The sequence below is a fragment of the Chelonia mydas genome, chromosome 14, assembly GCF_015237465.2.
Source record: "Chelonia mydas isolate rCheMyd1 chromosome 14, rCheMyd1.pri.v2, whole genome shotgun sequence".
In the NCBI taxonomy this organism is placed as follows: domain Eukaryota; kingdom Metazoa; phylum Chordata; order Testudines; family Cheloniidae; genus Chelonia; species Chelonia mydas.
Genome location: NC_051254.2, coordinates 3,204,497 through 3,226,513, shown reverse-complemented (window position 1 = coordinate 3,226,513; position 22,017 = coordinate 3,204,497). Strand labels below are relative to the sequence as shown.

Below are 22,017 nucleotides of genomic sequence, written 5' to 3'. Positions count from 1 at the left end.
CCTTTTAATTCTCCACAGATAATCCGTGTCCAGTCGCCGGAGGGCGTGAAGCGCATCACGGCAGCAAAACGAGAAACAGTTGCAACATTTCTAAAAAAGGTATCCTGGCTTTCAGCATTTCATCACTTATCTGCCGGCTTCCCTGCTCTCTTCTGAGCATAGCTAGGATAGTGCTCTGGCTGCCCAGAATTTAGCCACTCTAGATGGCTGTGCTTTTGGGAACTACTTCGCTTACTGGGTGTATACACAGAGACTTTCTTTAATGACTGATATATGCTCAACCGAATCAGGGTAGCCTGATGGTGGCTGCATGGATCACCATGCATTAACCAGAACAATCTCTCCACATTTACACTGAAACTGGCTTTCTGTGTTAAACCCAGTTTTGAAACCCTCATCCCAATTTATGTAAACAAATTCAACCTCAACTTTCTCAGGTGTGATTTTCTTTGTTGTTTTAAAATTCTGATAAAGCAGTGACTGAGACAGTGTTCGAGGTATGGTTGCTTGAAAAATCAGTTACGCTTCACTGTTTGAAAACCGTTACTTTGGGTGATGAGACATGATTTGTTTTTAAAATGGGTTGGACTGTATATTTTTTGGTCTGTACATCTATACAGGAATTAATACAGGGAAATCCTGTAACATTTTATCAAAACTGCATTAATTTTACATGCTTTCACATTCCATTCCTCTTGTTGCTAACAGTGTGTGCAGAGGGAGTTAATCTGATTCCTTTTCCACCTTGATACTTCCAGTCACGTCACCAACATCAACCCTGGTTCAATGTCACCAAATGAATCAGAGACCTGAAAAGAAAGAACTACAATGTATACACACAAAATTATGTTAAATACTATAAATAATGGGCTTGTGGGGGACAAGAGATTGAGAATTAAATGGGAAGTGTATATAGAGAGTATTCAATATCTGCCACAAGTGATTGGCCTTTTTAGACATCATTTGAGTAGAAATTAACTGTTAGCTGTTTACTTTGCTCCTTGAGTACTGTTTCGTGTTTTCTGTTGCAGTGTTCTTTGAAGGCCACAGGGGCTCTTCCAACATAGTTTTGGAGGTTAGGGAAAGATATTGAGCAATTTTGAGATCCTTATGTGGTCTTTTAGGAACAGATTGCTGGGGGAACTAATTCCATAATTGGAAATGTGAGGAGCACATAGAGTTAATTTTATATTGGGTGTCAGGTGGTCATCTTTTGTTTGATACACAGATGGTTAGTGTCTCAAATTCATTGTTTTAGAGGGAGCAAGAATCTCAGATATTTTGCATTCCTCCTACAATCTTTTTTTTCCTCTCCATCTCCTGGGACATTGGGAGTAACATGGAATCTTTAAGCTTGGTCCTTTTCTGTTAGCAAGAGGAATATCTTGTTTTATTGTGTTCTTAATCCTTCCCTCCAAACTGCCTGGATTTCACTTTACCTTGCTAGGGAGGATGAACTAAGCATTCTGCGATTTGTGCTATGGGGAGATACTCTTTTTTTTCTTTCTGATACAGGATTTATTCTAAGAGAGACATTACAGGCTGTAACACATCAGTGACTAGGCTTCTTGAATCTTAATGGGTTTAGGTTTAACTACTCAAATGCCAATATGTATAGAGGGTGTTTCATCTAACTAGACAGTTGTAATTTAAACCTCAGATTATAGCTTTTTCTGTTTCTGATTAAATTTAATTTTTTACTTGACACCTTAAGAAAAGCTTGTATAGACTAAAGATGAAGGACAGGCAGAATTCTGTTAAAGGAGTACCTGCTTATTGGAAGAACATTCAAACATATCTTGCTCAAAACACAAATCTCCTTTTCACTGTATTTGTCATAACTTTCTTTGTAGCATTTGCTAATTATTGAGGATATAGTTTATAAACCAGGGCTTTGCTCCTTCCTGGCCTGTGATCTCCTCTTAGTTGATCCTGCACAAATACTATATTAATTTCAAAATGTTATGCCATAAGGCACTTAATAGTTCTGACACTCCATCTTTCAGAGCACATAACACCATATATCCCAGGCCAGGATACTCAACTAGATGGACCAGTGGTCTGATCTAGTATGGGAATTCCTTCGCTTCATGCAGCAAAAGCAGAATCAGTTGGCCACCTACGTTCAGGTTAGAACTTTAAACCTGGGAAAACCTGTAATTTTGTTCATAGTTGTAGAATTTGCTTCCTCCATAATATACGAGGTCTCTGACCTGAAGAGCTGATGGTTCACTTCAGGCAAGTAAAGTACACAAGTTAAAGGGACAATTTAGAAATCACATTCCTCTGAATAACTTACCTTCTTTTGCTAAAATTCACGCCTCAGTTCACTATAATTAAGAGGTTAGAGAAAACAAACTGTATTCTATCGTTTTCCATTTTACTTTGTGTGCTTGGCAGCATTTTGTGGATCGCGTGCTTGATTGTGTCCTGTGTGTAGTCCATTTACTCTGTCTGTGGGTTTGACAAAAGCAACGGGGGAGAAATATTTTTTATATATATATAAAAAAAAAAAATGAAGCTACAGAAATTGGCAGAGGGACTTAGGGGAGCAGGTACAGCACCTGAAGCTACTTCTAACTCAGCTTTTAAGTTGTCTAGCTCTTAAAAGATCAGATGTATAAATGGGCAGAGATGCTATTGAACTGAAGTCAACATTGCAAGGTTAAGAGAAAGTGGGTTTTAATTGAGGCACTTAAAGGATGAAAGGGAAGCTGTCTGGTAGTCTGAAGGAAGAGGCTTTTGCAAGCATAAAGTCTAGCGTAAAGAAAGGCACATGGTCAACAGTGTAAAGAAATGAAAAAGGGAGCAGAAGAGAGTGAAGATTGTGTGGAAATCTGTGACTGAGAAATGAGAGCAGAGATGTATGTGAGGCTCTTGAACAAGGAAGGAAGGAAGGAAAGGGGTTTGGGGTGGGTTGGGGCGAAGGTGACTTGGTGGGTGCAGTATTCTGCAGAAGCTGGCATGGGAGAGTGGAGATTTGGATAATAGTGACTGACACTTCCCCACCCCAAGTGAAGGTCGCCTGGTTTTATAGCAAACACTCAATGTTATGTATGTATTTTATTTACTTCCATCGTTGTCTTTATGACCTGCAGAGGTCCATATTTCTGTCAGCTCTTGTTTTCTTGTAAATTCCTTGTTAGGTTTTGTGTTTTTTAGCTCCCCGACAATCTTCTCTACACAGTGGGAGGATGGGTTCAGTTAAAATACTGCTAGGCCTTTCTTATTTTCTCCCCCACAGTGAGGACACACATGTGAAGTGTTCTGTGTTGTCTCATTCATCTCTTATTTCTTAGGTTGCAAAAGAGTTTGGCTTCAGGAATAATGGCTTTTCTGTGTACGTCAATAGAAACAGGACTGGTGAGATCACAGCATCACAGAACAAATCCCTCCATCTACTGAAAATAAAGTAAGTTCTTGACAGAGAATACCAGGGATGCAGAGAGAACGTTGTACAGTAGAATGTGCCTTACCCCTTTTGGCAAACCTGTCTAATTTCTCCCTTCTGTGCCTATGTGGTAACTAATGGACAAAACTACAAGCTTCAGTATTCCCTGCAATTGTCCATTGTCACTGAGTCACCAGGTCAGTGCTCTGGAACTACTCTGTATGAAGCCAGTCAGGACGCTGGGGGAGCCGCCTCCTCTCTCTGAGCATACTGTCTCCAGGGCAAGAAGCCTACACAGCTTCGACCTTCCTGGGTCTGACCTCAGAGCATTCAGCATTCCCTTACCCACCATGCTTCCTGCAGCAAGTCTGCCCGGGCGGGGCTCCTGGGGAAGCCAGAGGGCCCTGCACCCCAACTCTGCAGTCAGACGTGACTCTCAGCCAGCCGGCAAAACGGAAGGTTTATTAGTCAACATGAATACAGCATAGAACAGAACTTGCTATTACAGAAATCAGTGACTTTCAGCCAATTCCATCTTGGGGGGTGTGGGGGGAAGGGAGCCCAGAGCCTGGCTCTGGTCCTCCCCGACTTCCAAGCCAGCCCAGAATGACTCGCTTCCAGCTGCCTGGCCCCTGCCCGGCCGGTCTCGCTTCCTGAGCCAAAAGTCACGTGGCTGCATCCCCCTCCTGAGTTTCAGGTTACAAAGAGGCGGCTGTAGCATCATGCAGGCAATGGAGCAGCCTCCGCAAAAGCCACACCCCCTTATTCTCACCACCTAGGAATTGGTGCAGTACACAGGGAAACTGAGGCACACACCCCATTCGTGCAAAACAGTAAGACTCAAATAGGTTCTCCTACAACGTAACAAGGGGAAATCCCCACTTCGTCACACCCGTGTCAGGCCTGTCACGAGTGGCAAGGCACACTGGATTGGTTGCAGTGTTGTGGAAATGTGGGCTACCAAAAGTTACTGTCTGGGGCGGCCCATGGTAGTCACCTAGCTTAGGGTTTTATAGTGCTGCCCACCACTGTAATAAGCCTGTACCAGACTCCTCTTTTGCTCCTCTATGGCCAAGAGGGAATTGCATCATTTTTTCCTCCTCCCTATCTTCTGCACCCCTCCACCCACACTGCATTGCTGCTGGAGTCCATTTCGAATGAGCCAGAGCTCCAGCCCTCCCTAGTCAGAGATTATTGGCAATGTTCTTTCAGCCCACCCATCACCTTTTCTAGTGTGGGTGTTGGTGCAAAAGGAAGGGCACCAAACAAAGTTAACTCATTTGTATTCCATAATAGTGCAAAAAACACCTTCGGAAGACACCTGACTACAAGTGTAGGCAACCTAGTTAGCCCTTTGCCCTGCTGAAGCTGTTGTTTCTCTCCTTTTAACCCCTTCCACTCTGTTCTCTTTATTTTTCTTTGGCTCTGTTCTTGGTGAAAGCTGCCTCTTTATTTTGCTGGTGCTAGAGGCAGAATTCAGCACCAGTGTTTGAGGGCATCCTGCAAATGGGCAAAACAGCAGGCGCACTAGCTAGCTGGCAAATGAAATGGCTTTGGAAGGTAGTTGTTAGTGTTGTGCTAGCTCATTTATGCTACTCGTGTCTCCAGATTTCAGGTTCTGGAAGCTGTGGTAGATGTGCATTAGCGAAGGTACGTTTTATAGTTACATGCCAGTAAGGAAGCTTAGAAATCTCATCAGGTAACTCAGACAGAAGCCGTAGGTTTCTCAGAGTGGATACAGTGAAAATTACGGTCAAATGAGTTATTGCTGAAAGAAAGGGAGGTGGAGATAATGTATCTTGAACTGTACTCTAACCTACAGAGCAGATGCTTTCCTAATGGCTCGTTTGCCCCACTGTGTATGTAGAAAGTTAGGCACGTTCCAAAGCAGTGCTTGTTTCTCTTTCTCCCCACATAGGCATGGTGATATGTTGTTCCTCTTCCCCTCGAGCCCTGCTGGCTCTTCCTCTGAGAACATGGACACCTCTATCTCCCAAGGGCTGTTGCGCCCCTTGGGGGTCCCGCACTTGGTGGAAGATGAGATCGACCAGTACCTAATCAAACAGGATGGGAAGATTTACAGGAATCGAGACCAGCAACTGTAAGTACTACTGTGCTTTCTAACTAGATTCTGTAGTGCTGACCTCATGCTTGGTGGTTGTTAACATTTACAATAATGTCCAGTAGGAAACTGATAACCAGTAAGTGTGTTAAACGAACGGCCTTCCTTCTAAACCATACACCGCTCATTGGCCCCCCCCACCTCTTTGGAAATACGCACAAGGAAAAATAGATTTTGCTGTTATCCTAGAAAGTTAAATCTGGACTCTGGCAAGCCAAGGGTGCAAGCAGATTCCAAACCGTAGGGCCTTTGCCAAGAAGGACCTGCTGACAGCCACAACCTGTTTAAACCAAGGTGGCTCCAGCTGAAGTGCATCTGATGATGATCTCTATTCCCAACCCCTTTACGGCTATCCAGATTAAAGTCAGCACCTTGACTTCTGTTTAGAAATGTACTGGTAGTTAGTGCAGAGTGCGGAACAATTCTGGAATATGCTCCCAGTCTGACACCTGCCTAATAAGCAGCGGGCTGCGTTCTGAAGTAGCTTCTGTTTCCATATGGTTTGTGTGTATTTCCTATAGTGTGTGTTACATTAATCCAGGCTTGAGGTGACAGGCATAGATAAACTGTGGCATAGTCTGGATCCCACATGAAAGCCACAAATGGAAAAAATCCCTTTTAGCCAGGGCTGCTACCTAGGCATCCAGGAATAACAGAGGATCTTGGTTGCAATGGTTCATGCACGCCTTTGGTCAGGTGCTCTGGTTGTTCCCCCAGCCCACTAATGTTCCCCCTCATGCTCAGATTAAGCCACCACAGCTATCCCTTGTTACAAGATACCCGTGTGGTGAGCGGGGGCTTGTACTTGCTGGGAACCTTTGCCATCTCAGGTCCAGCAGTCTTTATAAAGGCAAAACGACAAGAGTCAAAGGAGTGTGTGGAAGTGTTGTTTACCGGCTAGCCCAGGGGACTGGGAGTCAGGACTCCTGGGCACGATGCCTAGCTCCCTTCCTGGTCACTGCAATAATTTCTTGTGCCCTCTGTTTACCCTTCTATAAAATGAGGATATCCGCTTAGCTCACGGGAAAGTTGAGACATAGTGTTTATAAAGTGTGTTTAGATAATCCTAGCCCTTATATATAGTGCTTATCAGTAGATCTCAAAGTGCTTTACAAAGGAGGTACCTTTATCCCCATTTTACAGATGGGGAAACAGAGGCATGTGGCGGGAAGTGACTTGCTCAAGGTCACTCAGCAAGCCAGTGTCAGACCTGGGAATAAAACCCATGTCTCCTGATTCCCAGTCCAATGCTTTGTCTGCTAGACCATACTGCCTCCTGGTTTTGACTGAGAGGCACTCTGGATGAGCAATGTAGTATTTGTTCCCATAAAAATAAACATTCAGGTATTTTAATAATGCCTTAAATGTAAACACACCTTAACAAAATGTTCTCAGGCCGGGTGGTCACACAGCATTAATTGGGGAAAAGATATGGCAATAATTGCCAACACTGATTACTATTTTCACTTACCCTCAGACTTGGGACTAGATCCCCCTTTGTGAAGTAACTTCTCAGTGGTGTTGAGCAAAGATTTAAAGATGAGCAGGACTTTTTTAACCTGAATGCCCCACCCGGCCCTGTTATGTTGTCTTCCCATATGGTTTGATCTTTAGTGCTGCAGCAGAAGGGAAGATCAGAAGGGCGTAGCCTTTAAATGGAAAATATTGTCTAACCTTTTCGAGCGGATGATAAATGAGGGAAATGGCACATTAATCTTCAAACAAGAAAGGCGAAACTCTTCACTTCTTGGTTTAAAAAACCCCCAAACCAAAACCTGGGTTTAATGTGACCACATTTTTCAAGAGAAGAAAGGTATTCTTAGCAGGGAGTCAAAGCACAATGACAGATATTTATGATGATAAAAAATGTATGTCCAGGGTTGTGCCTGTGTTTGTGGCTGCGTATCAATCTAAACTTGATGGGAGGCTGGCATTCTGCTGAGTGCATTAGCAGCCTGTAGTGGTCCTTTAACGTGAGAGATAATGTTCATACAACCTTATTAAAAGCAGTGCTGCACTGGCTCCCATCCATATCCTCCTAGTGAGAGCCAACAGCCATGTTCCTCTGCTGGGGTGTGCTCTTAAGAACCAGTACTGACCAGTTCTTAATGCCCTGGCAGAGCTCCTGTGGGTTCTAAGGAGATCATCTCAAAAGGGGATTTTTTCCTTGTCTTAACTTTGGCCCAACAGGATTTTATCAGTTAGATAAGGGCATATTTCACTGTGTTCCAAGAGCATCCTTATGCAACTGATAAAGGATGAGTGTGTTGGTCCTCATTTCTTTAAAGTAATGCAGTCTCCCCCTTCCTCTCCCCCCCCAAGCACCATAAAGCATTGCGTATCTGAGTTGAAACACTGCCCTGAATCAGAGTTCTGCAAATTCAAGGATTATAATCTGAAGCCTGTGCATAGAGCTGTTTAACTAGGGGAACAGGTGTGTTAAGAATGTCCGATTGTGACCTCAGACTTGTAGGTTAAATCCAAGATCTTGCTCCCAATGTATGTGAAATTATTTTTGATTCCCTCCTCTCCCCCATGTTCTATCTCACAATGTACCGGTAGATGCTCATGGCCCAAATGGTTATCCAAACATTCCAAATCTCTACACTATGCAAAGAGTGTAAAGTCTGGCATGGAGTATCTTTCCCATTATTAAATGTGACCTTTTGTTTCTCTTCACACAGATGTCGACATGGCCCTTTGGGTAAATGTGTGCATTGCGTACCACTAGAGGTAAGGAGTCAAACTACACACTTTAACCATCACTTATTTATGTTACTTTCTGAAGTTAAACTTCTTTCTCTAAACTCTCTGTACCTGCTTAAACACTTTTTGAAGCTTTGTAATGGTAGCAATTCTGAGAGGCAGACTCCTTATGTGTTACCTAAGGCCTCCTGTTCACACCAACAATAGCTAAAGAAACAAAGTTCGTCCTTTGGCTATAATGCTGACCTAGGATTTATCATGATTCATAGGCTCATAGAATATCAGGCTTGGAAGGGACCTCAGGAGGTCATCTAGTCCAACCCCCTGCTCTAAGCAGGACCAATCCTGAATTTTTGTCCCAGATCCCTGAATGGCCCTGAAAGGATTGAACTCACAACCCTGGGTTTAGCTGGCCAATGCTCAAACCACTGAGCTATCCCTCCCCCCCCAAGGCATTTGTTTTTCTGCGGTAATGAATTTATCAGAAAATACTTTTAAAAGCCCAGGCAAACTTTTGTGTGAGAGGTTTTATCTTCTCTCTTCACTTTCACTCTGGATCTCTGTGCCTCTCCTTGCATTCATTTCACTCTCTTTTCCCCTCCCCCATACGGATCTCAGTACTTCTCCTCAGATTTCTACTCCACCCTATTTAGATTGAAAACAACCATAATGACAACAGATACTCTCAACTGTTTCCCTGGTGCATGCAGAAATGGTTCCCCCCAAAAGCCTACCCAAGTGAGTGTGGTCTCCTTCACCCCATGAGTTCCGAACATTTTTTATTAGGTTGTTTGATCACCTGGTCTTTTTATTTGTCATTATTTTAAAAGCCTTGTGCCTTTGAGGCTAGCTGTGATTTGTGGAGAAAATCTGTGTTTTGAGCAAGTATGAAGCAATATTAAAAATAGTGTGAAGTCCCAGTGGTCCTGTCACATGAAACAGGAACTGCCATGAAAAAAAGCCCAGAGTTTCTTGATTGTTTCCACGCTGGGAGCCAGTGGAAAGTTGAATCTAGAACACCCATTTGTTCAGTGATCAATGTATTATCAGACAGGTGTCTGACCTGGCTCTCCTTTGTGTGGGTTTTTTGGCAGCCTTTTGATGAAGATTATTTAAACCATCTGGAACCTCCTGTGAAGCATATGTCATTCCATGCCTACATCAGGAAGCTGACCGGAGGAGCAGACAAGTAAGAAACTCACTGCAATTAAGGGAACCTTGTAGCTACAACAAAGTACACAAACCTTGCATGAGTGTTGTTGGTAATAGCTATTATATGGTAACCCTGGGGAATATGAATCCTAAGAAGTAGCTTCACTTTAAACTGTGGCAAGGTAATTGCTTACAAGCAGCATTGCTGAAGTTGGGAGGAAGATCAGGTAGAAGGAAGAAAGGGCACAGTATGATCAAGAAGCCAGGAGTCGACCTTAGGGCGGGATGGACAGTGCTTTGGTGGATCAGAAGAGCTTTTAGACAAAATCCACTTCTACTTTTCAGTTAAGTACTAAGATTTGTAGAAAATCAAAGCTCAGATTCCCTTGGGGCCTAGTTCCCCTCTGCCACGGACTCCCTGTGTGACTTCAGGAAAGACTCTTTGCCTCAGTTCTCTGTCTGCAAAATGCGGGTGACAGCACTTCCCTCCCTCACAGTGGGTTGCGAGGATAAACTCGTTACTAGTTTGGGTACCTAGATAACAGTCGTTATGAGGCCCAGGTACGTACCTTAGGCGGAGGAGGTGCCGAACATGCTATGTACTTCTCTCACTCAAATAGCCACTGGATGTCAGATGCAAACCTATGGCTGCAAAGCAAGGCCACAAACTGATGTGATCAGCAGCATTGTGTGCAGGACAGGTCTCTTTCCCTGGAGCTAAGGGCTGAGAACCCATCAGTATTATAGCATGCCTTTCCTTTAAAGAGGAAACAAGTGGAACCTTCCCTTCATACTGTGGGGAGGTTGTCTTGCTGAAATGAAACTTTCAAGCATGGATTCTTTCATTTTAAGAGAACTCCAGCTTGCACAAAATTTTGTGCACATAAAAGGAAACTAATTTTGGTCGTGCAGTGTAACACGTTCCTTGCCATGTGCAATATAAACTGTTTAAACTACAGCCAAATGACTTTTATCTGCATTTCTGACACTTTTGCTGGAGCCACCAGTTTACTGGAAAGTTGTCCAGTAGTTAGAGCTGAAGGACTAGGACTCCTGACTTCCATTGCTAGCTCTGCTGCTGAATTTACTGTGTGACTTTGGACAAGTTGCAGTATCCTATAGAGGTGCAAAGTATTGGCGCACAATGTCTGTTCTGTGCCTTGCTGCTTGACTTGCTAGATTCTTTCTAGGAGGCAGAAGGTATTCTAATATGATAAAGAAAACCCACCTTTCTTCTGATCTTATTCAGGGGGAAGTTCGTTGCACTGGAAAACATCAGCTGCAAGATTAAATCTGGATGTGAGGGGCATCCTCCCTGGCCAGAAGGCATTTGCACCAAGTGTCAGCCAAGTGCTATCACTCTCAACAGACAGGTGAGTCTTGGCATTTGACTGTGCTGTTATTTACCTTTTTTATTTCTGAACGGGAGAAAACATCTAGGAGAACAGCCATCTTGGTGTTTGGGAGCCTTTGCATATTGTCAGTTGCTAGGGAAATGGCTGGTTAATGTCTTTCGCTGCTGCAGAGAGAGACTCTGAAATGTGCTGGGTTCAGTAATTTCCCCATAGTGCAGAGAAGATCTGCATGGACCTGAATTGGGATGGTGCTTCTCAACTCTTCGCCCACATGGGACCCGAAAAAACCACTTGCAACTTCCTGTTGCAACCCATTGAAATTCCATCATGTTTTGCAGTCAGAAAGGATTGTGGGATTATTGGCCTAGCAAGAAGCCAGAGCTGATTTTGGGTGCTGGGTATTTTGAGTGCTTTCCCCTCACCCTGCCTGCACTGTGTTCTGCTCTGGTGGGCAGAGATGTGTGGTGCTGCAGCAGGAGCTTGGAGCAGGGAGGGATAGAGCAGTCGTGGGAAGGAGGAGTCAGGGAGCAAGCTGGCTTCCCCTTCCCTCCCCTTGCTCCAGTAGGATTCTGACTCTTTTTCCTTAATTGTTGGGGGACACCCCAGGCAGGTCTGGAGAGACATGACTGGACTGGAAGCAGGCAAACTAGTTGATTATATTGGTCTGGAATCAGGGCGTTGGCCTAAAGCACTCTTGCTTTCTATCTAACAGAAATACAGGCACGTCGACAACATAATGTTTGAGAACCACACGCTTGCCGATCGCTTCCTCGACTTCTGGAGAAAGACAGGGAACCAGCATTTTGGGTACTTATACGGACGATATACAGAGCACAAGGACATCCCTCTGGGTATCAGGGCTGAGGTAGCCGCCATCTATGAACCTCCACAGGTAAAAATAACTCAGCAGAAGAATGTCATAGCTTTATTTCTGAAAGATGGCAATCAGGGACCGGGGAACCCACTTTGTTCAGGACATCACGTGATGTTTCCTGCAGTAGATCCTAAAGGGAAACTATCAAGATAAATATCATATATTATGAGTAAATGTCTGTGTTAATAGTGACATCTTAGATTATTACCACTGAAATTACCACTCAGATTTGCTTTTCGCTGTTTGTGTTATATGATTTTTAGTTGCCCAAGCACAGGGAAGTGCAAAAGGAAACAAAGTGCAAGTGACTTCCTTAGAATGGGTTTGGCTTTCAAGTTCTCTGTGGAATTGTTTGGGTTGCAAAGGCTTCAGTGGGAAACGTTTGTTTCAAAACAAGCTCATAGAAATATTTCTGTTGCCCTCAAATGTTGTAAAAAGTCTACAAAACCAACGTTTTGGGTCAATATTGCATTGTTTCTCTTTATTAGATAAGAATCGGCCATATAGAAATCTACTGTAGCTATGTGGGGGTGGATAGGTCTGTTTAGAGCAGAGTACCTGAAGTTTTAACTTTACATTGTCTTGGTAGCCTGCATTTTAGACGAGAGTAAATTAGGGTTTGATTTTACCTGACACTGGCTCTCTTTCTGCCGTTATCGTTTCAAACTCTGTCAAGTTTGATGATGAGCCGGCCAGCACCTTGGTGCAGACTGGTCCGGTGCACTACCTTGACCGCCACTTTCATATTTTAACTTCTACTGTAGTGTTTTGCGTCTTTTGGTTGTAAAAGTAAAAGTTGTAAAAGTCACTAGGTGGCGCTAGTCACTGCCTGACTTATCTTTAAAGGGTTGGACCTCAGCCTGTTTTAGTGAAACCAAATACATAAAATAGATTTTAATATAACTGAAGCAGACCTTAACAAGCTGAAGCTGTGTACATTGAATGATGTAATTGACAATGTCTAGTGCTATAGAGAGACAAGTGGGGAAGGGAATATCTTTTATTGGACTAACTTCTGTTGGTGAGAGACAAGCCTTCGAGCTACACAGAGCTCTTCCCCAGGTCTGAGTAGCTCAAAAGCTTGTCTCTCACCAACAGAAGCTGGTCCAGTAAAAGGTATTCCCTCCCCCACGTTGTCTCTCTCGTATCCTGGGACCAGCATGCCTACAACAACACTGTATAGTAGTGTCAAGTGTGAATAGTACCTCAGGAGAGCAGTGTGCAAGGGCATTCAAAAATCTTAGGCTGTGATTTTTAAGTGCCTGACTTCCCACTGATTTAGAATGGAACTGAGCAGCCAGATCTTAGCCTTTGTCTACACTACCACTTTTGTCGGTCAAGGTTGTGAAAAAACTCCCCCCCAACCGACATAGGTTTCACTGGCAAAAACATAGCCACCGCTGCTCACTGGGAGTGGTTTAGTTCTGCTGTCAGGAGCGCTTTCTCCTGCCGGCAAAGAGCAGCTACACAGGAGACCTTACAGTGGCGCAGCTGTGCCTCTGTAAGGTCCGTAGTGTAGACGTAGCCTTAGTCTCTCTAGCAATGTTAAGACTAGCAAAGGGTATTGGAGGTATCTCCTCGTATAGTTGCTCGCTGAAGGGCTGCATTATACACAAGGCTTCATCATGTAACATGGCATCTGCAAGTAAGGGTACAAAAAAATGAAGCTGGAGTGGTATTTAACTTCTCTTTTTAAGGACTAAAAAGCCCGCTAGGAGTTATAATGAAAAGCAGCAGGTGTCATATTTCTGTCAAGCCACAAGTGCCTTCAAGTCGTGTTTAAAAATCTCCTTGAAATCCACACAATCGAGGAAGCTGAGTGTTAAAACTTTGGCATCTGCATCAGTTTCAATATTGCAACATAGAAAGAGAGATAAAGCCTGCCGTGCCCAAAGACAGATTTTTAGATTAAGTTTGACTTTTCACATCCCATCTATTGTGAATTCAAATTGTATGTGTTTAGTGTGTGATAGGCATAGTATGTATATGTACACACCCTACTGAGGGAGGTATGGAGCATGAATTTCATTAATCCTGATTTTGTCATTGGATTCACTAGGAGTAAAGTCACAGTCAGTACTGAAAGTATCATTCAGCTCTTTGAGAAGTGATTACTGCATGCGCATGTGAAAAGCCTTTAACAACTCTGCTGGTTTTAGTAAATGCCAGCACAGCCAAGCCCAGCTTGTTGGCACAGTGTCATTATAAGCCCTTTATATGTTTTAGGGACACACAAAAGCATTGGAAGCCAGTACAGCTTGTAGTGTCTTTTCCAGCACCACGATGGTGTGTAAGGTAAAAGCGAGGAAGCTTCCTCCACTGTCCTGGAGAGAGAAAACTCTGCTCTTCTGTCTGGCAGAGCATCTCAGCCCCGCTCCTCCCCAGCCCAAAACCCAACAACAAAAACTCCTGCCTTTGAAAGCACACCCAGATGGCTGAATCTTGTTTTCCAGAGCTGAGAGGAAAGCCTGAGTGTGCTCTTGGATTCACCAAGATCCTTCCTATGTGCTACTCTAACATTTGAACAAACACAACATGAGCCTAGACCTGCCAAGTCGAACAGGGATACAGAAAAATGGTCTCCTCTATGCCTTTCTCTAGAAGTGCTCCGAGACCATAGCGATGAGTTCAATGTGTAATTGTCTATATAGAGCCCCTTTGTTCTTGCTTTGCAGACTAAGCCTCAGGACTCCTGTGAGGTGGGTATAAACTGGCTTTCCCAGGGTCTTCACAAGTCAGTGGCAGAGCTGGGAATGGAACCCAGCAGCTGAGTTCCCAGCCCCCTGCCTCACCCACTAGACAATCTCTCTTGAAATGGTCAGAATGATAGGAACTGGTTTGCTCTGGATTTTGAATGTTCTGTTTTATGAGCCAGTTCTGTTGTTTGCTTACAGATTGGCACACAGAACAGCCTGGAGCTCCTAGAAGATCCGAAAGCCGAGGTTGTGGATGAGATTGCTGCAAAACTTGGCCTGAGAAAGGTAGGAAAATGTTCCTGGCTAACATGTGTCTGGCAGAAGGGGTTCTTGGGTCTCTCTCTGCAGCAGTGACTCCTCTCACATCGGTTCTCCCTGGCTTGATGGGGTTAAATTAAGGCTGGGCACATTTTGAAATCTAGCTTATGTTTACTTGGGGCCAATAGCTCTTATGCTTCCAGGTGTTAAAGTAAAATAAGAATTTTTCTCTGTGCATAAATACTGAGCAGTACAGCAGGGCTGTTCCGCTCAGCTCGGCAGTCCTCTGTTTGAATGACATCAAAGGGATTAGAAGAGTATCAAAGGGATAAGAAGAGTAGTTGAAACCAAACTTCTCCTTGCTTTCCCCTCAGATGAACACATTCTGTAACATCTCTGGCAGGTGCTAATTTGGCATAGTTGTGGTTTGCGTTTTCTTGCGGGTTTTATTCTTTCTTTGAGATGTTGTGTGGAGTTTTTTTTGGTCAGGATTCCAGCTATCAAAACCACAGTGCCTGTCTCTCAGTATTCATTTGGGGCTATATGTGGCAAGAATTATCTTGTGTACAATTTAGATGTGGAGTTCAGCTCTTAGTCCTTTATGTCTCTTGTATCTGCAACCTGTCAGTGATTTAATCAAGACACATGGATTTCAGTGTCCTCTGTATGCAGATGACTTTCAGATCTATATTTAATTTTCCAGGCTGTCTGAGGGTATCACTCACAATGCCATGCTACCACTAAGTATTGAATGTTCTGAGATTTTCTGATGTTGAATATTTTCAAGCTGGAGGTCTTGCTCAGAGGCAGGAGTACTCACACGTCTGTGGTGAGCTCTCTTGCTCTCTCAAGATAAAATCTGTGTCTTACTGCCAGTGTCTGAAGCAAGGAATCTGTGGATGTTATTTGACTCCAGTTTTTCCTTTGTTCCTCACATTGGTTCTGTTAAAATCACCAGGGTTAAAAATTACTGTTAATGACTGTTGGCTGCAGATCTGTGGTGCATGCTTCATCTGTTTCATGGCCTCCCTGCGAGTAGCAGCATTTCTTAGTTGAACGGCTTGATATTGGAGAAGTGAGTTGCAAGGGAGGATTTGAATAAAGAGGATATCTGTAGTATATATGCAGTGAAAAGGTATGAATAAATTGCGTCTCTGAGCAGAGCAGGCTGGGATTGGGGCTACTTTAGAATTGAGTGGGAAATGTTAGCTTTATGTTAACGAGTGACTACTAGTGTCAGAAAATGAGATCACTGAGACATGGTGTCATCTCCGGGTGTTGCTGATGCTGTTTCATTCTGAATATTGCACAGCAAATGGCTTTTTGCTGTGGGGGAGGTGAAGGAAGGCCTGGAGCCTCCAGGTTTTTCCATGAAAAAATTCCCCAGCAAGACATAAAGAACTGCAAGTCCCCTCCGCTGGCTAGCTGACATTACAGATGTGTAAGTTGTGTTCAGATGAGCACGACGCATCTGGGAGAGTCATTTCCGTCGGGTGCTGCACAGCAGGCCCTCACAGGGAGAGTGGAGGAACATCTCGTACGAGTGAAAGAGACTGCCTTTTAAAAAAAAGGTGGGGGGGGTTGTTTTGTTTCAATTCAAAGGTTGGCTGGATATTTACGGATCTGGTCTCTGAAGATACACGGAAGGGGACTGTTCGATACAGCAGAAACAAGGTGAGAAGCAAGAGCATCAGTAATTACTTTCTGTATTTATTGTTGTTTATAGAGCATCATAAATGCAGGCTCTGCCCAGCAGAATCCTGCCCTGAAGAGCTGAAACGGATGACACAAGTCTAGCCAATGCAGTGTAGGGTGGGGTGTGTATGTTGGAATTACATTGTTTCATGGTGCACCTGGCTCTTCAGAGGCATTTGAAGGAGTAGCAGTGTGATCAGTGAATGCTGATTGGGAGCCCACCACAAGCATATGAAGCAGCACAAAGTCTCCTTCCCCCACTCCTGAGACAGAAAGATTAGTTAAGAGACACTTTGGCAGAGTGTAGGGAGCAGGAGCAGGTTCACGTAAGGGGTGAGAGTTTGGTGAGCAAATCAGAATTGCATCTTCTGGAGACTGCATTGCTGTCTAAACCTCAGAGTGCTTAAAGTGTAATATTTGCATGGTGCTTTTTATCTTCAAACTTCAACCTTCCTATCTCCTTGTGATGTGTCAATATTATCTCCATCTCCCAGATGGAGAAACTGAGGCACTGGGAGGGGAAATGATTTACAGGACAGAACCAGGATTAGGACTCTGGCCTAGTCCCCTGTATTCAGTCCTTTATGCCCTCTGTTTGTAGTATTCCAGGCACAGCTCTCACAGATGCTGTACTCAGAAGCATATTTTTAGCAGGGCACCCTCAGTGGCAGCCCAGTGAAATGGAGGTGGGGCACATCTCATCGCGCCGTCATCTTTCCGTGTTTTGGTTTTGTTTTTCCCTAGGACACGTATTTTTTAAGTGCAGAAGAGTGCATCACTGCTGGAAACTTTCAGAACCGGCATCCCAACATATGTCGCTTGTCTCCAGATGGTCACTTTGGATCCAAATTTGTCACTGTTATGGCTACAGGTATCAACTGGCACAGAGTTGCCCTTAAACCCTCGTTTCCCCTGGGATTTTCTCTTGTGGTCATCCCAAAGGAACATGCACTTCTTCCCCATCAAGCTACAGGCTGTCCTGACCACCTGAAATCTTTCAAACTGTCTCCCATCAGTCCTAGTAACAAGTTTTAGGTCATTCTCAAACCCATCAAGTAGAATAGATTTCCCTTACTCCATGTTTCCCTAGGCCCCTTCAATGCTGTTAGGACCAATGGAGTGTACACCCCCACCCACACGCTCTCTTACTTCACCTCCATAGAATTTTCAACCAGGAGTGAAAAGAATTAGCATTAACAACAAATACCATATGGTGAAAGGGTGACGGCCTGTTTGTTTCTTAAACGTTACAACCTCTCTTAAAAACGTGCTCTTGAGATTCCACAAAAAACAGCAGCCCGAGCCCCTGGCTAGGGGATATGGACTTGTGGAACTCGAGACCCGATTCATAAAACAGATTTCAACCAATTGAGTGCAATTGTGCTCGGGGAGGCACTTCTCTCTCAAGTGCCCTATCTCTTTTTTAGTTACTTTGAGCTAATAGAATTATAATACCTAGTGCTTGCATCACATGCCACATCTTCAAAGCATTCTGCACTCAGTAACCGTGCGTCTCTCCAGTGAGGTATAGAATGAGTATTGGCACATTAAGAACTGAGACCCAGAGATGGTGACTGGCCATGGGCTGCCAAGCCAGGACTTGAACTCAGGAGTTCTTTACTCCCTGTCCAGTACTCAGTCCGTTAGACCATGCTAATTAATCTCTTCTAAGTTTAGCTCCATAGGAAGAGTGGAAGAGGCCAGAGTACCAGATAGAGCACTGCTGTGCATGAGAAGTGGCTTTGACTTCCACGCTCTTGCTACCCAGCAGTGGCGATGTATTCTAGACAATTTGAGGAACACCATTCTCTAGCTCCCAGAGGTCTTATGTACAGGCCCTGTAAGCTGAAATGATGGAGGCTGCAGTACTGGGACACAAGAATTTTGGGGTTTTGAAAGTTACTTGTGATGGTTCACTGTAAAGCCAGGCACCGTTAATTCCCTCGAGTATCCATCAGTGAGAAACAGATACTAGAAAAAAACCTTCAAAGTGAAATTCGGAATCTTCCTAAGCGTGTGAAATGTTTTTGTCAACTAAATAAAATATGTAAAGTAAAGCATCTTGCAGGCTTCTGTCACATGAGATTTTTACAGAGACCCTCTGAAGAGTACAGTAGAATAGTCTGATACATATGGCCAATTCATGGAGGCATTGGCATGTGCTGGGGAAATTACAGCCTTAAAAGTTCAATCTGCCATTCGGTTCCAAGATGACACAGATGTTTTTGTTTAAGGTTTCCCTGAACCAGGTTCTGGGGGTCTATTTTAAACAATGAAAAAAGCATGAATTCCAATGTAAAGAACCAAAGTGCAATATTATATTGCCTCCTCTGAGCCCCAAGCTTTATAGATGTTTCTGGGGCCTTTTTCAGTAAAAGGTCCATGTGATCAGACAGCTGCCTCACACATTCCGGGCTGCTAAACACATTCATCTTTTCTTACAAGATAAATGTGTATATCCCTTTTTAAACAAGGTGTTTTACTGAGGAAATGGTGGTTCACTTTGTTCAGGCCTTCCTCGTGTCTTGGCCCACGTTTCATTTCTGGGAGTGTTTGCCCCAGAGCAGAGTGAGACTGAGGCTAGAAATCAGAGGCTAGGAAATGAATGTTTCCTTTTCTGATCATCTGGTCCAGATAATTTCCCATCACGTTTCTGTACAAGCACTTGGTTTGTTCCTTATATGCAGTATAAATGTAAATGTGCGGTTTGCACCATCAACGTTGCCTTTTTAAGATCCCCTGCATGGATTCATTTCACTTCCCTTCACAGCGTCCCGCTTCACAGATTAGCAGCAGACTCTTACCATTTATATATGCCTAATTTTCTCTCTGATATCTCATCAGGTTCTAGTAGTGGACAGCCTGCTGATGCTTAAACTAGCCAAATTAAAGCACTGATTTGGTGATCCATGACAAAGCCACCTGCAGCTAGTGTCTTGGCTTCTGGTTGTGTGTGTCAGAATTCCCCTGACCCATCCATTCCTGGCTGAGAAAATGCTATGGTTTTGCACATAGCCATGTTTGCCAGGTGATCAACCTAAGTTGTTGTAGCCTGGAATTTGTTGTGTAGACCTTAATTCCTAGTGCACAGAAATAAAACAGGACAGTAGGAACTATATTCTTGGTTTTAATTTTGAAGAGTTTTTCTGATGAAGAGGGAGGCTTGCAAGGCACCAAGGTTGAAATCTTGGCCTAATTAAATAAATGGCAAAACTCCCATTGACTTCAGTCCTGCCAGGGTTTCACCCCAGAAATTGAAACCATTAGTTTAGCTGTGAAAATGCTCTTGAAGCAGGGTGCAGCATAAAGTAAATATAGGACATTTATGGGAATGCCTGTTTAAAAGTACTTCCTAATATAGCAAACCATGGACACAACTTGCATTAATATCTAAAGCCAATGTCATTTTTAACCTGGCTGTTTAAACCGTAATGCTGTCCAGGGGTGACTTACAAAAATAAATCAATTCCTCCACTGGAGTGGTTTAAAAGTTACTTTCTATTCTAGGTGGTCCCGACAACCAGGTCCACTTTGAGGGTTACCAAGTCTCTAATCAGTGCATGGCTCTGGTACGGGATGAGTGCCTGCTGCCGTGCCGGGATGCACCGGAGCTCGGCTACGCGAAGGAGTCCAGCAGTGAGCAATATGTCCCTGACGTATTCTATAAGGTAAGGGTTACGACTAAAGATAACAGCCAAAATGTGCGTGAAAGAGAGCATGAGGGGTAGTTCTGCTGAGGGTCTGGAACTCGATGTATCCAACTCAGTGACAGGACGCTTTGAGGTTTTGAACTATTTTCGGTAGTAACCATTCACGGCATGTCCACAGGAAGCAATTGTGTAAGCTTAATTTCCTCCTCCTAAAAGTGCTGTTAAGGTTTCCAGTGCAGTAGTAGGCATTGGCTATCTAGCCTATAAATGAGGTCTGCAGTGATCCACGTAGGGCCTGTAGCAGGCACTCTGAATTAACCACATCTTCTGTGTTTATTGGCAGTGGTTGCCACGCTTCTCTGTTGACTTTTAATTCCCTGCTGAGTGTATTTGCTTCCTCCTCTCCCCAATTACATTTACACACACTGTGCACTGAAGCAAAGTGAGGCACCAAGTTAAAGCTGCAATAAAAGCAGGTTTCTAACGAGACGGTGAGAATTTATTGTATGTAATACTTTTATAAGACACCTACAGAACAGCATCAGGCACTCTACAATAACACACTGAGCAGGAAAATGGAAAATAAGGCCCAGTCTGCCCAAATAGAGCCGCCAACCAGAGGAGAGAGAGACCACACATACCCCAACCGAAGGGGAACAGTAGCCTGCAAGTACAAAAATAGGGAAGGGAAGGGGTTAGTAGACTTTTTAAAAAAAAAAAAAAAAAAAAAGCAGGGATGGGAATACATAAGAACGGCCACTCTGGGTCAGACCAATGGTCCATCGAACCCAGTATCCCGTCTCTGACAGTGGCCAGTGCCAGAGCTTTCAGGGGAGTGTACAGAACAGCCGTTCTGGAGATAGCCACCTCTGTCTTCCCCTCTCAGCTTCTGGCAGTCAAAGGTTGAGGGTCACCCCCAAGCATGGGGTTGCATCCCTGACCATGCTGGCTAGTAGCCACTGATGCATCTATTCTCCATGAACTTATCTAGTTCTTTTTTGAATGCAGTTATACTTTTGGCTTTCACAGCATCCGCTGGGAATGAATTCCACAGCCCTGGCTTTTCTCTCTCTGGTGCTGCAGTTAGTGCCTGCTATTAGGTACTTTCTCTTGGGTCACATGATAAGCCTCAGAAGCCCCTCCTGATGCACAGTGGGACTCAACCCACTTTCAGAGCAGGAATCTACAAGAGGATTAGGCCATCAGAACCGTACGTGCAGTGTGGCATGCAAAAGCCCTGTCAGTAACTGGACTACTGTATGTATGGATTCTGTAGCTTTTGTTAGAGATGAGTATTCACTTTAGACATTTGTTCCTAGAGTTTTTCAAACCTCTTGCCTCTCCAGAATTGGGCTGGAAAAGTAAGAATAGGATCTCGGTGAGAATAATGGTGCTGCTTCTCAGAAATTCTGCTTGCTGTGTTTTGGTGCTTCACGAACAAGGATGGAGAAAATGAAGTTAACAGAGATGCTTGCTAAGGAATTGGCCATCCATCATCCTAGCCAGCTATCTCATCTTTGTTTATATCTGATGTTTGTGATCTGGTCTGCTTGTGACACTTCCTCCTGTCATATTTGAGACTGTTCGTTAAGTGTAGGCTAGGCCAGGCTGCCTTGTTTGGCGCTGTTAAAATGAGGGCAGCATACACCACCATTAGCAAATCTTGCAGGAATACTTTTGTGTGCCCCAAAGTGGTGCTGAGTGAAGATCAGGAAACTGCTGATTGGTGAGCTGCTCTGCACGGTGTTTTCCTGTCAATACCACGCTATTGGCTTACCCTGATGCCACCTGAAATTGTGAAACACCTTCCAGCCACATCTCTTTATCGCTCTAGCAGTCTTTCCCCATTTGTGGTGCTTGTAAAGTGTGTTCTCACCAATGAAGCTGATTCTAAGTCCAACAGCATACAGGCAATTCCCAAAGGGTGCCCAAATGGCCAACTGAAGGTCTCACTGGCACCTTGTCGGAGGCCATGGGCTGTGCCTAATTTGAATAAATAAAGCTGGTGCAGTTGCGCTTGTCTTGAATGTGAAGGTGCAGCTCCTGCTGACTGCCGATCCCTGCATGCAGTGTTCCATCTCAGAAAGCAACGACTCAGCTCAGGTCAAGGAGGAGCAT

At 44.1% G+C, this 22,017-nt stretch overlaps 1 protein-coding gene across 1 annotated transcript in view; it reads left to right on the top strand.

Annotated features, from left to right (window-relative positions):
• The window catches only part of NPLOC4 (NPL4 homolog, ubiquitin recognition factor), a 42,304-nt gene that overhangs the window by 3,766 nt on the left and 16,521 nt on the right, over positions 1 to 22,017 (top strand). Inside the window, exons 2-12 of the mRNA XM_037913942.2 lie at positions 19 to 99; positions 3,300 to 3,412; positions 5,310 to 5,492; positions 8,198 to 8,246; positions 9,314 to 9,408; positions 10,621 to 10,744; positions 11,439 to 11,618; positions 14,495 to 14,581; positions 16,157 to 16,228; positions 16,994 to 17,120; positions 19,757 to 19,917. Of these exons, the coding sequence (XP_037769870.1) occupies positions 19 to 99; positions 3,300 to 3,412; positions 5,310 to 5,492; positions 8,198 to 8,246; positions 9,314 to 9,408; positions 10,621 to 10,744; positions 11,439 to 11,618; positions 14,495 to 14,581; positions 16,157 to 16,228; positions 16,994 to 17,120; positions 19,757 to 19,917 (1,272 nt within the window). The remainder of the gene's footprint in view (positions 1 to 18; positions 100 to 3,299; positions 3,413 to 5,309; positions 5,493 to 8,197; positions 8,247 to 9,313; positions 9,409 to 10,620; positions 10,745 to 11,438; positions 11,619 to 14,494; positions 14,582 to 16,156; positions 16,229 to 16,993; positions 17,121 to 19,756; positions 19,918 to 22,017) is intronic.